The sequence below is a fragment of the Arachis hypogaea genome, chromosome 3 (assembly GCF_003086295.3).
Source record: "Arachis hypogaea cultivar Tifrunner chromosome 3, arahy.Tifrunner.gnm2.J5K5, whole genome shotgun sequence".
NCBI lineage: Eukaryota > Viridiplantae > Streptophyta > Magnoliopsida > Fabales > Fabaceae > Arachis > Arachis hypogaea.
In genome coordinates this window covers 13931777-13950026 of record NC_092038.1, presented here as the reverse complement: position 1 = coordinate 13950026, position 18250 = coordinate 13931777, and the positions used below count along the sequence as shown (strand labels likewise).

Here is an 18250-nt window from a genome sequence, read left to right as displayed (position 1 = left end):
AAATTAATGAGCCAGAAAGATTCATGTCATAAACTGAAAAACATTCTGTCATCGCAAATTACAGAGAGAATTGGGATTTAGGAAAATAACAATCATGAATGAAGCGTTCCTCATGAAATTATTATGGAGGATCATCACCTAGCCAGATGCATTATGTGCCAAGTTCTCAAAAGCAAGTATGTAAGAGGTGAGAATTTCCTCTTTGGGGTGACATCCAAAAGCACAAATTCTAGGCTCTAGAAAAGTATCGCAGCTATTACAGAAACAGTGTAGCAGAATCTCACAGTTTCGGTGGACAATGGTAAAAATACTTCGTTCTGGTTCGATGAACCCCCTCTTTTTACTAGTGGGACGCAGAACATGAATCCAAGCATTTTAGAGTGAAAAGTTACTGACCTCACACTTGGAGAAGGGAGCTAGAACTTGAACAGACTCCAAAATTATTTGAAAGAAGTCAAAATCAGAAAAATAACAACCACTCATCCCCCTAATGAAGAGTTTGGTGAACATCGTCTGCTTTGGAGATTGACACATGATAGTAATTTCTCCATATCCAGTGCATACAAGTTGTTGGCAAATCAAGACCAGATTAGGAATGAAATCTGGGAAATCATTTGGAAATAGAAAGGAACACAAAAGATTAAAATCTTCATGTGGCTAGTTGTTCACAAAAGGCTCATGACATTAGATTGAAGAAATCGAATATTTGGAGCCAACCCAAACTGTCATATGTGCGCCCAATTCATCGAAACTATCCTTCATACCTTTAAGGATTGCCTAGCTGCCTCCAGGATATGGTCACAACTCATAAATCCGGTACACATACTAGAGCTCTTTAGAGCTCCCTTCGAGACCTGGAACCGATGGAATCTAACCGTGGAAGTAGGTTCAGATTCCAAAACCCAATAAAAAAATCATCTTTATGGTTACTTGCTGGTGGATATGATTCTGGAGAAATAAGGAAATTTTTGTCTCCTCCTTTTAGAAGGCTACCCAAAGCAGAACGCATCATTATAGATTATATCCAAAAGTTGGATAAAGCATTCAAGAAAAAAAATTTCATCCAAAACGTAAGAAAGAGGGAGATTCTAATAAGCTTGTCTCCTCCCCCTGAACCCTGGATAAAGATTAATGTGGACAGCGCTGTCTACGTAACCACTCGAAGGGCCGGCTGTGGATGCATTATTCGAAATCATCAAAAAAGATGGCTAGTAGCATACATGATGAATATTGGAACCTGTTCAGCTTTTAAAGCAGAACTTTAAGGCGTGCTCCAGAAACTTAACATGGCATGGGACCTGGAATTCAAAAAAGCTATTTAAGAGACAGATTTTAGAATAGTGCTGTAAATTTTGTAGAAAAATGAAGAAACCTAGAATCATGCAGAGGGTTTAGTCAGAAATATCAATCATATCGTGAAGAGAGATTGGCAGTTGAACATAAAAAATGTCTATAGAAAAGCCAATAGAAGTACAAATTGACTTGCTAAGAACAACCTAAAATCTTTTTCAGAATTTTATTTCATTGACCTTCTCCCACTTGAATTAAGGCACATCATTAAGTATTAACGATGATAGCAGAGAGATTTTATTACCCCATATGATCTCTATTCTCTTAGTTTGAAGTTTTAGTTTTTTTGTTTTTGGTGGGCTCTAAATTTCCTTGTAGACCAAAAAAAAAAGCTCGTTGACCCATAAAAAGAAATTGGAGTCAGAATAGATTCTACCCAAACACTATTCATCTTTTACAATATTATTGCACCCTTGATTCTCTAATGAATTGGTTTGGCTTTCAATACAAAAACTAAAAATAAAAATAAAGTTACAAGGTCTCCTCCAGCTTCACTTATATGGAGCTATGGACCAACCACAATATTAAGAGTTTAAAACTACTACTATATATGCCATTCAGTTCTTCAGAAGTGGCTCCTTATTGTCGTCCCACTTATTCAACCTCTTTGATGCTTCTTCAACCTTCAATCAATAAAGTTTCCATCATTAACTAGAAATAAATTAATCACAAAAATTTTCATTTATATATTAGGTGTAAACCTATTTCTCATACTTATATCTTAAAATAATTTTGTATAGATATACATATCAATTTAACCATTGGATTTAAAGTATAATAATATAATACAAAATAAAGTAATAACATTAGATAACATTTAATTTGGCTATCAAAGTAATATGAAATGTAATTAAATAGTTGGAAAAATTGACGAAATAATTAATTATATATATAATTAAAAGCATTAAATAATCATTGCATTAGGCATTTTAATAATTTTACTTTTACCTCTCTAGTCCAATCCGTTCGAAATGTGACCCACATCAAAATAAGTGTTTGCAAAACCGTGCCACCTAGCATCCCAATCCATATTCCCTACACACATATACACATTCAATATCAATATACAGAATATAAGCATGCAAAAATTTCTAATTAAGGGCAACATCTTTGGGTGAGAATACAAATAATTGACCTCATTAGTGGAACATTATTTACCTTGGCACTGAGCTTAAAATAGAAACCAAGAACCGAGCCCAATGGTATGCCAACTCCATAGTAGCAACCAACGTTTACATATGCAACGAAAGTTTGCCATCCACATCCAACAGCCACCCCTATAGTTATAATTCATTCAAATATTTTCAGTCACATTAAAGTATATTTTTTATTTTTAATATTTAATTTTATTCCAAATATTTTTTATTTGCATTAAAATTACCTTTAAACATTATAATTTGTTTCTAAAATTTTAGATAAAATTAACATTTAGAGATAATTTTAGCACAAAAAAATATTAGAATAAAATTGAATAAAATTAAATGATAAAAATATTTTTTATAAAAAAGGTAAAATATCTTTCTTATTTCTAATATTAGGATTTTTTTTAAATATTCTTAATATTTGGTTGTATTATTCAATTTTATTTCTAATATTTTTTTATTTTTATTCAAAATTATTTTTAGATGTTAACTCCATGTAAAATATTAAAGACAAAATAAAAAAAAAATTGATAACGCTACAAATAAAATTGAATTATTCAATATGAAAAATATATTTTTTTTAAATTATAAACATTAAAGACAAAAAAGCATATTTTACTCTTACGAAAATCACAAACCTGAAGAAAAAAAAACATATATCCTTTGAATGAGTAGAATATTTGAAAGACATAAATATTGATGGTTGAATGCGTACCGGATAAGACGGGCTGAATGCCGTTGAGGACAATGGAAAGAGCGAGGAGAGGGCAGAGATCAGAGACAGCAGCAGCAACCTCTTCTCCTTCGGTGAAGACATAGCTTATTACATCCCTTAATAATAGAACCACTATTGCTATTATCACTGATAACACGAATGATATCACTGTCACTACCACCACTGAGAATGATGCTGATCTTGGATTCCTAGCTCCTAGCTCGTTGCTCACTCTCACACTGCATCCATCATATCATAATATTAAATCATTATGGAATAATTTCCATAATGCCAAACAAAGGGTATGAAAAAATAAAAAAAGTTAGTCTAACCTTGCAGCAGCGTTAAATCCTACTGAGATCATGAACACCCATCCAGACACCGTGGTACTGCAATAAAATAAACAAGCCTTTTAAATAAGGAGTACTTTCGTTTTTTGGTTCATATATTCAATGGTTTATTTTTGTTATTTAATTTTGATCCTGTACAATTTTAGCATACTATTTATTTTTTATGAACAATACTACATAACTAATAAAAAGATTTTTATGTTAAATTTTAAATCATAAATTCTAAATTTTAATAGTATAAAAATATAATATTAGCCTAAAATATTGATTAATACTAATAAAAAGTATTCATGCATTAATATTTATGATTATTATTTGAGCAAAAATATTTGACTCAACTATCGCACATATTTTGTATTTAAGAGACAGTTCCATACAAACATATGAAATTATTAGTTTCTCATATTTGTTATGTAATACTTAATGATTTTTTTCCCTCGATAGATAACAAAGTAGTTTTAAAGCCACACGAAAAGACGCACAATAAAAAACATATGAAAATGTTAGCCCGGCCCGTATTAAACATATATAAATAAAAGCTAGTTTAATGAAACAGCATAGGATAAGACTGGATTAATTAATATGAAAAGAAATTGCTATGCTCGTTGCATTACAAAAGTTAGAAGTAGGCTTCTACAATTCGATTTTGACATAAAGGTTAGGATTTAGGAATAACTATATAAGAATACAAAAATGCTATGTAAGCTACAAAATAGTATATATACTGTTTATAAAGCAGGCCTAACTTTAGTGGACGAAATGGTTAAGAACAAAATTTTGTAAAGACCCACAACTTGTTTCTAGAATCTATATGTTGAAGTTTAAAAATATGGTAATTTTCATGACAAAAAAAATGGTAATTTGATTTTGAAACGCAACATTGGCATTTAGGAGAGGAAGACAGAGAAAAACAATAGACAATTAGATATTATGATACACATCAATTTTGTTTTGGTTATCTATCGTTGAGTAACTTTATTTGAATGTTGCCTATACCCTTTAAAGAATTCAGAACTTATCTTAATCGTTGAAATTCGAAGTCCGTGCTTGAACAATACTCTTTAAACATTATTGATGATGGATTCAGTGACATAAGGGAATGAGAATTGGATCTATATGCTTTATAACGACAGGTATATATAATGGATCACTGTTCTTTTCCATCAGCACCGTAAATGCCAAAATTATGCCATCATGTGTATTATGTGACATCAATAGAAAAAAAAGAGAGTACATTATTCTTTAGCATGTAGCTTTCTCTGAAAATGACCACTACTTTTTTTCTAGGTTACTGTTATATTTCAATATGATGTTGAGATAGCGAGTAATTAAAAACAACATTTTATTAATATAATAACGTACAGTTAAATAATGTAACAATAAATATTTTAGTGAGGAAGAATTTTTTTTAGAAATAAATATAAAAATAATAAAAATAGTCAATAATAAACTAATATTATTTTTATTATTTCAAATGCATTATTATTGATATGAAAATAATTTTCTGCTTGTCATAGAGAAAAGTAAGATTTTATTTTAGATAACGAACTTGTTTGGGCGTTATTATTTTGATAAAAAAAGATTTTTTTTATGAAAAAAGAATTTTTTTTTTATCTTTTATCGTGTTTAGAAAATTTCTAATAGTAAAAATAAAAGTATTAGAAAAATAAAAATATATTTTTTTAAGAAAAGATATTTTTAAGTAATAAATAAATAAAAAATACTTTTATATTATTATATCCAAACATACTTGATAGATAAAAAAATTTTTTGCATGAGATATCCAAATATAAAATTACTTTTATTTTTTCACAAAATCTTTTAAAAAAATATATTTTCTTTAAAAATTCACGCAAACCCAACATATCATATTAGGATGTTAATCACTTTTGATTACTGCACTTGATTGCATATTAGTGTACTATTAATTTCTTTTATAAGAATAACAACAGCATGCAGAAATTTAGTTTTATTTTAAAACATAATTATGTTTTTAATTAATTATAAAATATAATAAATGAAGAAATTATGTGGGCTTGTGTGTGGCATGTGGCATGGCAGTGAGCCGCCATGAGGTTGTGTGTTTGTTGGCTGATAAGTGTTGGTGACGGAGTCTTTCTAAATCTAAAAAAGAAAATAATTTTAATGTATTGACTCTCTGTATAAAATAATTTTATATATTTATTTAATTATATAATATTATTAATAAAAATAATTATTTTTATATTAAATAGTATAAATAATGGGTGCATACAAATTAAAGATAAGAAATTAGAGAGTAAAGAGTTACCAAATAGAAAGGGAATCAAGGGCCAACTCAGGGTGAGGCAACAAGCCAGCAAGCAGAACAAGAATCTGAAAGTACCACGTCTCAAGACACAGCATCACAGCCGAAGCAGCAGACAGCTTAAAAAACTCCGGCAGCCCGGAAAACGCTTGAACGCTAAACCCCCGCCACGTGTCCTTACACCTCTCGCTCTTCACAATGTACACAAACTGCGCCACCACTATCACCCACCACGAAAAGCTCAACACCAACGACGCTCCTAACAAACCCAACCCCACCTTGTACACCACCAACCAACTCAACAGCACGTGAATCGCCAACGTCGCGGTTGAGATGTACGCGCTCGGTGCCACTATGCTTTGTGCCTGTAGAAACTTCTGGATTGGGAAGTTTACGGCGTACGCAAATATTTGTGGGATTAGGCCGTACACGAAAAGTGCTGCTGCCGATGCGATTCTTGGGGATTCTCCTAAAAACACCAAAATGGGCTCCGAGAATATGTAGATGAATGTTAGGACTATACCTGCTATTGATAAAAGGATTGTTGATCTTTGTAGGTATACTCCAAGCATTTCGAATTTTTGTGCCCCATACGCTTGTCCACATAATGTCTCTACAGCACTACCCATCCCCAACTGTTCATCACACATCAAAATTAGCTTGAGTGGCACACTTGCGAACAGAAGCAATAAGGCAGAGTAGTGGTCATATACTCATATGTGCCCGAACAAAAATGCGATTTGCTTACAAGAAATCAGTTATCAAATTAGTTATTATATATTTGTATATAAATATATATTATTTAACTTATTTTTTAGTATATTTTGTATTATAATATATTTTTATATGATCGACTGATTTAATAATTTTATGTACAACTAGTATGACTCGTAAATGACTCGTCAGAGGGCAAGACGAAAATGATTCATTCACACTCTTATACAGACAATACACCGCTATAAAAGAAGAAAGCAGTTATAACTGCCATAACAGAAGACTAGTTCTCAAGTAACTAACTCTACCAATCTGTTACTATTACTCTTATCAGTGGCAAACTACCGTTGGAATTTCAACAGAAAGATATATCCTTATTTACTGATATATATATATATATATATATATATATATATATATATATATATATATATATCAAAAAGAATTATCTCCCATGGATGTTCTTTTCAAAAAAATTTCAAAAAGGGAAAGGAAAGAAAAATAGAAGCATGGCATACTAAGATGGTTTTCAAATCTTGAACAAAATTGTCTCTAACAAAAAATATTTAGGATTGAATTCGAAAAAAAAAAAAGGGGGGGGGGGGGAATTGTAAATACCATGAGGCCGTAGGCAAAGACTTGGATGCCAGTGTTTCCAAGGGAAGCAGCAGCAAGCTCAAGATTACCAAGATGACCAGAGAATATTTGTGTGGACATGGACATAACATAGTTAATGAGATACACTATAACTGCAGGGGCAGCAAGGTAAAATAGTAACTTTAACTCAATCCATGTTGCTGCTCCAACTCTCTTTGAAAGAGGAACACTTGTGTCTGACAGTATCCTCTCAAGTTCACCAGTATTTGATGATTCATCATGCTTCGAACTAAATGATAAATTTTGCAGAGGTGGTGGTGGTGTTGAAGGAGTTAGCAAAGGTTCATCAACATCATCGACATGGTTTGAAGGAGGAGAACCCATGTTACTGGTGTTATACTGTTATGCTAATCGAACCTTTGCTTGAGGCTGATGGAGGGTACAGGGTAGCATCTCTCTCTATATATATATATGCAGGGGAACAAATACGACTTGGCTACTAGGACTATAGAATATAGACTAAATAGTAAATTTGCTTCAATTTCGTAATCTATGTACAATGTTGGAGGCTGGTGACAATGACCTTTTTAGTTGAAAAATATTTGAGAAAGTATAGGGGATAATGTTTAATTGTTTATACTAAATAACGTAAACAATAGGATAAAAACAGAATGTTTAATTAATTTTAAAAATTATATTTTTAATAATTATAATCAAAACTTAACTTAATTCTATTTCATTCCTATTCACCTTATAAATCCTAATTTCTCTCCGTTCGTTGCGTTTCTACCCAAATTTTTTTCTTTTTCTTTTTCTTTCCTCCTTAATGCCGGTATTGCTTCTTGCTGTCTTATGTTGCCGTCCTCCATTGCAAAAAAAAAAAAAAATATCCACCTAAAATAAAAAAACATCCAATCCATCATTAAAGAAATATTCAAAAACATAAAAAGCAACAGCCATTATCACCACGGGACAGATGAGCAGCTGCGTTGATTATTCAGATGGCACAATGCAAGGAGGGTTCAAGATGATCGGCAGCGTTGCAAACGCAGGGGGAGAAGAAGACCAACTTATTCGTTCGGAACGCGCGGTGCGATACATGGGAGAAGAAGGTGCAGCGGCGACGACAAAAGCAGGGGTGACGCGACTCAAAGAAGAAGGTGCAACGGCGGCATCGGTTACAGGGAGCACAGGGGAGGTACGATGCATGGGAGAAGAAGGTGAAGTGGCTGCGGCACGTTGCTTCTTTAGACGGTGGCGGTGGCAGTGAGGTGCATTCGTGACAACGCAACAGAAAAGGGAGAGTGAAGCAGCTATGCTAAAAGGAAAGAAATGTGAAACTGCGAAAGGTGAGAGGTTAGGCTTATGGTGGGTGTAAATGGGTGAGATGTTTTTTGTTTTAATGGGTTTAAAGTGCAGCCTGTTGTTTAAGTTATTTACATCCCGTTATCTACCTAGCAGAACTATTCAATTTATGTGTAAATTCTCTTGTGACTATTAGGAGTTTAGAAAATTTTAAGTGTTTTTTGTTTTTTTGTATAGAATGAATCTCTTGTTCTAATTTATTTATTGTTTTAATTTTGTTGTTTAAATGAATGTAGGTCATTATTAAACAAAAATAGATTACACTAAGGACTTTTTTTTTTGCCATAACACTATAAAAAAACTTTGATTAAAATGGTTGTTTCTTTGGATAATTATGGCAATTTTAACCGTCAAGATTATCAAGAACTACATTTAAAAAAAACGACATAATTTTAAGTTCTATTTTAGAAGTTTAACCGGATAAAATAATTCTATTATTACTCTTTTTTTATAAGAACACAACAACGAACATGTGCACATAAAACCATCTTTTTGAAAATCAAATTGGATCGGTTGATTCGATCGAATTAATAAAAAATTGGTCATCTAATTGGTTCGGTTGACATTGAGAATCACCTGACAAAAAATCAATTTGAAAATCGATCGAACTGACAGTTAACTCATGAATCAATAGAATCGGTCAGATTTTTTGAGGATTACCAGTTCGGTGGTATACCCTCAAAATAGTGTCGTTTTGATTTAAAATAAAAACAAATATGATTTTAGAGGATTGAGATACACCAATTTCCACCACTATTTTCATTACTTTGAAAAGTATATATGATCATAAAGAAGACTCGCAAGCATTGATGATGGATAAATTTTTTGCTTCTCATAAATTAGCCAAAAGTGCTAATAGGAAGATTGTTAGTTTAATTGCCTTGGATAATAAATTTTGGCAAGATTGTGTTATTACTGTGAAAATTATTGATCCTCTTATTAAGTTGTTGAAGATTGTTGATGCTGATGAGAAACCCTCTTTGAGATACGCGTGTATGAAGATATGCAAAGAGCCAAAAATTCTATCAAGACAATGTTTAAAAATCGAAAAGTTGTATACACACGTTACAAGTATCTTGAAAATGCATGAGATAAGCATTTGAAGTGTAAATATTTTAAAGCCTTTACTTGAATCCAACTTTTTTTCTGTAGTGAAGATTTTGTTGAGAATGTAAATATTTTAAAGCCTTTACTTGATTTAGTTGATGTTGATAACTTTACGATGACTCGATTAATGCAATGCAAGAGATACAATTGTATTGATAGCGTGAAAAGAGTTTTAAGAGGGAATGTGCTTTGAGAGCACAAAGAGATAGACTCGAACATGGTAAGTAATTTTATTTCTAATTTCAATTTACTTTGAATATTTTTTAAATATTGTGTGATAAACGATATTTGATTTTTATATCGATTAGGTGAATGGTGGAGGCTACACAGTTGGAGTGCTTCTAATTTATAAAAAATGGCGATCCATCTTCTTCATTAAACACCTTCTTTATTTGGATGTGAAAGGAACTGGAGTATTTTTGAACCAATCCATTCAATCTATAATCTAAACCTAAGTGACATTATTTATGTGACCCATAATCTAAGCCTTCAATCTAGGTTGCATCGAAAGAAGAGAAATTTTGATCAAACTGACATTCAAAGTATTGATACGACAGATTTTTGGGTAATGGCATATGAAGATGGTCCTGGGTTTACAGTGTTAACTTTGAATTCTTCTTGACATTTTATTCTATTTTATTAGATGGAGGAGATATGAAAGTTGATGTGGATATACCATATGTTGAAATTGATTTCTCAAATGCGACTTATTTTGGTGGTACTTCTAAAGATGTGGTTTTGGATTACATACTTATGATGGAGATATTGGAACACTTAATAATGATTATGATTTGTGATGAATAATGCCTTTGATTAGTTAAAAATTTATTTGTTAATATTGTTTTTTTGTTAATAGAACATTATGTATTTGTCATTTATATACGTTTTGATTTTTTTTTAGTTATAAATTTTGATATTTAAAATTGTTTGTAAACTTTTAATATTAAATTATGGATAATTTATTATATAAAAATATAAAATTTTAAATTTTATTAGTTTAGAAATAATTAAATTTAAATATTTAAAATTATAAATAAAATTTTTAATATTTTTGTTTTATATTTAATTAAACTAGTTAAACTCTGATGGTATTTGACTGGTTTGGTTTTTGTAACCTTGCATAAAACCTCAATTCATGACCTAAAAATAAATTGAAGTAGTGGCAATTACTATAGAATTAAACAAAAGTAGTAATAATTAGTATAGAATAATTACCATAGTGAACGAATATTATGACAGTTTTATAAAACTGCCGTAACGTTGATGCAGTGGCAATTATCATAGAATTAAACAAAAGTAGTAATAATTAGCATAGAACAATTACCATAGTGAACTAAATATTATGACAGTATTATAAAACTGCCGTAACGTTGATGTAATTTTATAAATTTTGTTTTGTAGTGTAAAATTGCGTACGTAAGATTTTTTTTTATGTCATTGTCAAATCAATTGAAGGGGTTTTCTCCATTTAATTAATTGGTAGTATTTATGTATTTGTTAATATAAAATTATGTATATGGAACAAACTAATAATCAGTCAAGAATGGAACAACATAATTCATTATAATTAGTTTTATTAATTTATAATTTAATTTGTTTGTTAAATTATTGTTGACCACGTTCAAAACATGAGGGAAGATACGCTAGTGTTAGGAGAGAATCACGGAACAGATGCTTTGATCATTCATTAGTTGGTTCAATATAATTAATTATGTTTTATTAATGCGTAACACATGAAACATATAAATCATATCCAAAACCATTCAATTTACAAGAAAAAGAAACATTCGTGTGCCTATCAGTAGCAACATCCGGTTAAAGTCACCGTATCTCTGATTTACCAGTTGGCTGATTCTTGGCTTATATAAAGTTAGTTTCTAGCATTGTTGTAAAATTATTTATTCATATTTAATCGATTGTTATCGTATATGTAGATACTAACTTTCATATTTATTATCTCAAAATGAAATAACTTTTTATGAAGTTACGCGTTTAAACTGCAGATTAAGTTGTTACTTTACTTGATTATTTGCAATATGTTAGATTATCTATATTGCATCATTAGATTACTAGTGGCACAACCATAATTCTAACACTCCATCCACTACTCGTATACTACTGGCTAATTCTATGAATATTAATCATATTGGGGCTTAGGATAAATACCTTGGTTTGCCTTCTACAGTCTCTAAATCGAAAAAGGCTTCTTTTAGTATGATCAAAGAAAAGATTCAGAAAAGAATCTAAGGGTGGAAGCGTAATCTTCTATCGTCAGGTGGTAGACACGTATTGCTTAAGACAGTGGGAGAAGCTATTTCTATTTATACATTATCTTGCTTCAAGTTGCCTGATGGTTTAATCTCAGAAATTCACTCTCTACTTTCTCAGTTCTGGTGGGGACAAAAAGGTTCTGAAAGGCGGATGGCTTGGATTAGCTGGGACACTATGACTCGCCCACGAAAAGAAGGAGGCCTTGGATTTAAAGATCTCAGAATCCAAAATCTGGCGCTTTTAGGCAAACAGTTTTGGCGACTTGTAACACAACCTACTTCCTTATTATCCAAAATCCTAAGAGGTAAATACTTTAGCAATGGTAATGCTATAACGGCAGAAATTGGAGTCTTACCTTCTTGGGGATGGAGGAGTATACTGGAAGGCTGAAAGATTGTTGAAAAAGGTCTTAATTGTGCTGTGGGTATTGGAGAGAATATCCGAACCTTTGAGGATCCTTGGCTGCCTCCTCCGTATCCTTTAATGATTTCTGACATGCCAAATAGACAAGCTATTGCTGAGTTGGTTCCAAGAGTTAAAGATCTAATTACTGAAGATAGGAATTGGAATAAGAATCTTATTCAAGAATTATTTCCCCAAGACGTTGCAAACAGGATTTTGTCAGTTAAAATTCAGCAGAGTAGGGACAAATTGCAATAGAATTTGAACAAATCCAAACAATATGATACAGCTTCAGGTTACAGAATTGGCTATTTATTTTACCATCTGCCTCTGGAGCTTTGCCCTAATTATATGCAACAGAAAAAGCCGTGGATTGATCTATGGAAGTTGAACTTGCCTCACAAAATTAAGCTATTTATCTGGAAAGCTCTCCATGGCCGGCTCCCGGTGCTTGCTCAGATTCATCACCGCATCCCATCTATATCACCAATATGCCCCTACTGTCATGAAGCCACCGAAACAGTCACTCATTGTTTGATCGATTGCTCTAGAATTAAAGATGTATGGTCTCAGAGTTATCTTCGTGACTGTCTTCCCCCTCAGAGTCCTAACGACTTTTGGACATGGTGGATTGCATCAACAGAGATGCTTAACCTGTTGAAGAATGATGACCGTAATCCTCAATTGCTTGCCATCATTTGCTGGAACTGCTGGAAAGCTCGCAACCAGTTGATTTTTGAAGGTTCTACTTCAATGCCGTCTGGCATTCTAGCAAGCTCTGTCAAGTTGCTCCGTGAAATCCAAAGAACTCCCAGTTTAGGTCGTCATCTCCATGAGGCAAGCTCTTAGTTGCATTCAATTTGATTTATCATTCTTTCTTCTTTAAGATTTTTTTTGTTTTTCGACCTTGCACCGTTGGATGAATACCTTCAGTGTAGTGTTTTTGGGAAATCCCCACTTTTCATTATGCTGTCCTGCTTTTGGACATCTTTGTATTTCATTTTTCAATAATTAATGAAATATAACCTACTATCTTTGGAAAAAAAAAACCATAATTCTAACACTAAGAGGGTTAAGATTAAAAATAAAGTATAATTAATCTTATTTTTTTTCAAAATCTAATAATATTTTAAACTTTATCTTTACTATGATTAAGTTATTAGTATTTATAAATTTTTTGTTTGAAAAATAAAAATAAATAAATTCACATAAAAAATTGTTTAAAAAATGCTTATCTAAAAAAAATCTCAAAATAAATTATATTTGACACATATTTTTTACACGATAGCAAATTCTATTAAGAAAGGAAAAACTATATTTACATTTTTTTTTTACATTTTTAAGTGCACTCCTTTTTTTATGGTATCCTGAACCTTTTGTTAATTAGATATATATTGCAAACTTAAAATGTATCAAGTGAGTAAATATACATATTACATTATAGTAATATAAGGTCATTACTCTTTTTAATTAACATCAGCTCACTTATTTAAAATTATTTTATTTATTTTAAATTATAATTTTTTTATCTTAAATCTTAAATTATGAATCTAACTTTTAAAATTAACTTATTAGAATATAATTAGGATCAATTAGTATTATTTAGTATATCTGAATAATACTAATTGATCCAACTAAAAATTGATTCTCTATACTTTTTTATTATATTATTGCATTAAAAATAATAATTGTTTTTGAAACAACTAATAATTTCTCTAAGATCAAATAGGCAAGAAAGAAAATTCCATTTCTATATTGAGAAGTATCTCCCTTATTTAGTTTGTTTAATTTCTTTCTTAAAAGGTAACACCCGAACAAAAATGAAAATATTGAAAGAAGATGAAGACATGCATTAATTAACTCATGGTCCCGCGCCATGCATGCAGTCTTCGTTTCTCGTTTCCAAATTACAAATGCATTGAGGGAGAAAAGACCTACCTGACCATGCGGAACTCGTGGTCTAATTTTTTTTTTCTCCCTAAACATAGAGAGATTTAAATTCGCGATCTCTTAAATAAATATGAAAAAAATATATCATTTAAATTATAACTCATTATTATTGACTTCGTGGTCCAATATTTTGTTAGAAAAATATATACTATTTAATCTCTAAAATTATATTTATGAGTTTGATGATACTTAAAAAAAAAGCTAACAAGAAGTCAACAACAACATTTAAGCTAGCAAGAAGTCCACAATAACATTTAGATCTTAAAATTAGGTAAAAATTCAGGTGCATTTGACTTTATATAAAGTCGATAGTTGAAAATCGTTAGACGAAAATTTAGTCAAATCAATCAAATTATCTAACAACCCTCAATTATCAACTTCACATGAAACTGACTGCACCCAAATTTTTATCTTAAAATTATTAATTTTTACTCAAAATTTCTGGCTATAACTTATTTTATATATATCTTTTTACCAGGTAAATTTCCTTTCCTTTTTTTGTCTGTTTTTCTTCTTTATAATTATTTCATTCATCTCTTTTTTATTTAATATATTTTTTTCTTTTTTTTTTCTCTTCGACCACATTCTCTATTATTTATGTTGTCTCGTTTCCTTTACAATCCATTCATTTATTTTTTCTTCATATTCATTTTTTTCCCTTCATTATTTTCATGTTCGTGCATATTCATTCAGTTCTGTTTATCTTCAAAAACGTAATGCATATTAAATGTTTTTATTTTTTAGGAATTCAATTAAGAAACCAACTTCATTATTTTCATGTAATGCATATTAATTATTATCCTTTTCATTTTAAATTTTTGAGTTCTAAATCATGAATGCTAAATTTTAATAAATCTCAAAAAATAAAAGTTTTTACAATTAAAAAATGGCCAATGTTAATTAATTAAAAGTTAATTCTTTAGACTAATTCTTTTTTGTTAATCATGCCTCTTTGTTTCTTTCTACGGTGCATGTTTACTTTTTTAATCAATAGAAAAATAATTTGTTAAAGGGTATTTTAGAAAATAAAATTTAATCACAAAAAATAAAATTTTTGTTAAAAGATATTTTTATAAAAAAATAATTTATTTTTTTTGAAAAATAAATAAAATTAACATTAGTTAATCCAAAAAATTTAAAATAGATTAAATATGAGATTTTTTAAAAATTATAAAGGAGAAAAGTGTATATTTTACAAATAGAGAAAAAGAAAAGTATCATTTTAACATCTCTTAAGATAAAAAAGTAAAATCTTTTCTAAAATTAAACTATATATATTCATATTTTTGCTATATAGTATATATAACTATAATAATTATAATGACTATATATACAATTTAGTAATATTTAAAGAGATATGCTATACGACTACCAAAATTTATTATTTTTTATCATTACTTTTAAACTTTTAGTTATTAATTAATTTAATTTTTTTACTCTAATAATTTAACAACATACTTTATCCCGCACTTTTATACAAGTCGTATATAATATTCCTCGTATTTAAAAAGTATTACGTCTTTTAACTTATAAAAAAATATATATTTTTAAATGTAAAAAATTGCAAACTTTAAATTTTAGCAATATTTTTTTAAATGTTAATTAAAATTATATAATATGCAATTATAGACAGGGTAGTCATCATAAGCATGATAGACATAGCCATATGTGTGTGTGCAAAAAAATGAAAAAGGAAAAAAATGTATTACCATGAGACCATAAGCAAAGATTTGGATGCCATTGTTTCCAAGGGAAGAGGCAGCAAGCTCAAGATTACCAAGATGGCCCGAGAAAATTTGTGTTGACATAGACATAACATAGTTGATGACATACACTATAACTGCAGGGGCAGCAAGGTAAAATAGTAACTTTAACTCAATCCACGTGGCCGCTCCAAGTCTCTTTGAACGAGGAACACTTGTGTCCGACAGAATCCTCTCAAGTTCACCATTATTTGATTCATCAAAATCATGCTTTGAAGAACTAAATGATGATAAACATGGTGATGGTGGTGTTGAAGGGAGATTTTCTGAAGCAGAACCCATATATAATGATTGAACTTTGAACCCACAGCAACAATAATTGTTTGTGTTATGGAGATGGAAGCTTTTTCTTTTATATATGGACAAAGCTATGATAGGCTTCAAACCCTTTTATTATTCTTTGGGCAGAAGGAGACAAATTATAAAAACACAAAAGAATTATAATAAAAAATGAAAACTGTCTATTTGATCTGTACTTAGAAGCCATGGCTGTATCTACGTGTGGTACAGGGACTCGAATACGATCGATAGTTGAATCATGCATACAATTATTTGTGTGTAAAGTAAAGTTGGTGCTGGGTGTTTATGGATTTAATACTCAGTTTTGGTCCATAAAATTTGAAGTTGAATTTAATTTAATTTTTAAAATTTTAATAGGCTCAAATTTGATTTCAAAATTTATAATCATAATTTATATTGGTTTTTGAACTAATTTCTGTTAATAACATGTTGATTTAGTATATTAATTTGTTGTGATTTAGATTTGAGATCTCACTCAGGTTTTATGTGATCAAGATTTATTAGAACTCGAAAAATTTGATAGTTGCTCCTAAAGTCACAAAACTTTTAAATTGAACTTGTTATTATTATTGTCTTCATGAAGGATATTAGAGAGCCAATCAAGTTTCTAGGAGATTTAGTAGGTCTTAGTCACATAGAATCTAGGTGAGGAGCAGTCAAAATTTTAGCAAGTTAACATGCAAAATCAATACGTTATTTAGAGAAATTAGCTCAAGGGCTAACATGAGTTATTGTTGTAAATTTTAGGGACCGAAAAGAGTCAATTATAATTTTAAGGATTAATTTGAGTCCGACCTCAAATTTCAGGAGTCAAATTGAGTATTAATTCGGTTATATAGAGGTATAGAAGATGCAGAGATATTTGAAACCACATAGTAATATAATTTACAATAAAACTCTACATCCAAGTTATATGAGCAACCAAGTAATTTAGAGTCACACACACTTACGCGCACGTGTTTACACGCTCTTAACAAACATTTAACTAAACGCTTCTTTGCTACATAAAGCTTCTTTTTTTGGTATTTTTTCTGTAAATTTTCTCGTTTTTTTTAGATTTCTCTAATTTCTCTACGAATTTTCCCTCTTTTTCTCTACAGGTTTTGATCCGCATTGTTTTTCAATTAAAGTTTGCGTTTCTTTTAAAATTCAACACTGCAATCAAATTCCTATAGGTTTTGCGTATTCGAAATAATGAATAATTTAAGTTTAGATAAGTTGAACCAAGACGAATTAGATTATTCTTCTGAATCGAATTAAGTGGACGAGGTTTGGTTCATTCCTAATTTATGTAGTTTCATTCTTCAACAATTTGAATTGAATGGAATGGAATCGAATGCAATTGAATCAAATGATAATGAATAATTTCATTTTTCTTTGTGAAAATCAGTATTATTTCTGAATTTGAATTTGGATGGAAGGTAGTAGTTTCAGAATTTTTAGATGAATATATTTGGTATTATATGGGACATTTTTCAGTTTATTTTTATTTGTGTTTAATATTGTTGGTTCTTATACTATGTATTCGGTCTTAAATGGAATTAATTATTTTTTTTTAACTTTTGTGTGATTTCAACCTACAATGACTTGATGAAATCTTTTTATTACAAATATGAAATTTTCTGCTATACGATCGGTTTATTTGTTTTTATGTAATGGTGTCGTGCTTATAATATTTCGGTTCGTTTTTAGTATTTATGTATTGTCGATAAATAATTTATCTCAAAGATTGATATGATTTTCAAGACACTTAAAATAGCAAATGAAAAAAATTTGAATTAATTTGGCATCACTATTGGATTAATCTGACATAATGAAATCCATTTTAAGTGAAACGGTGCTTTTAGGTTTTTTGAATTACTGTAAATCCAACAGTAATATTTGACACCAAGTTATTTACTTTTGTAGTACTTATTTGTGACAGAATTATTATTAAT

The 18250-nt window shown here is 30.0% G+C and overlaps 1 protein-coding gene across 2 annotated transcripts; it reads right to left on the bottom strand.

Annotated features, from left to right (window-relative positions):
* Positions 1-1720: 1720 nt before the first annotated feature.
* Positions 1721-16674, bottom strand: LOC112789608 (protein DETOXIFICATION 40). Of its 2 annotated transcripts, none has more exons than XM_025831571.2 (7): positions 15960-16674; positions 5848-6479; positions 3540-3596; positions 3208-3446; positions 2509-2627; positions 2299-2385; positions 1721-1973 (listed from the first exon to the last, which is right to left on the bottom strand). In XM_025831571.2, the coding sequence occupies exons 1-7, from the start codon at positions 16293-16295 to the stop codon at positions 1908-1910; spliced, it is 1536 nt and encodes a 511-aa protein (XP_025687356.1). In that variant the 5' UTR covers positions 16296-16674; the 3' UTR covers positions 1721-1907. The 2 variants fall into 2 exon arrangements, with proteins under 2 accessions (XP_025687356.1, XP_025687355.1); XM_025831570.3 differs by lacking the exon at positions 15960-16674 and adding an exon at positions 7177-7759.
* Between the last annotated feature and the right edge of the window lie 1576 nt (positions 16675-18250).

Excerpts from the sequence above, each read along its gene's own strand:
- LOC112789608 (XM_025831570.3), bottom strand. The coding sequence starts at position 7,539 with ATGGGTTCTCCTCCTTCAAACCATGTCGATGATGTTGATGAACCTTTG. Across the intron at positions 3,597-5,847 it reads CTTGATTCCCTTTCTATTTG|TACCACGGTGTCTGGATGGG; the intron begins GTAACTCTTTAC and ends ATTTTATTGCAG. Across the intron at positions 2,386-2,508 it reads ATTTTAAGCTCAGTGCCAAG|GGAATATGGATTGGGATGCT; the intron begins GTAAATAATGTT and ends ATATGTGTGTAG.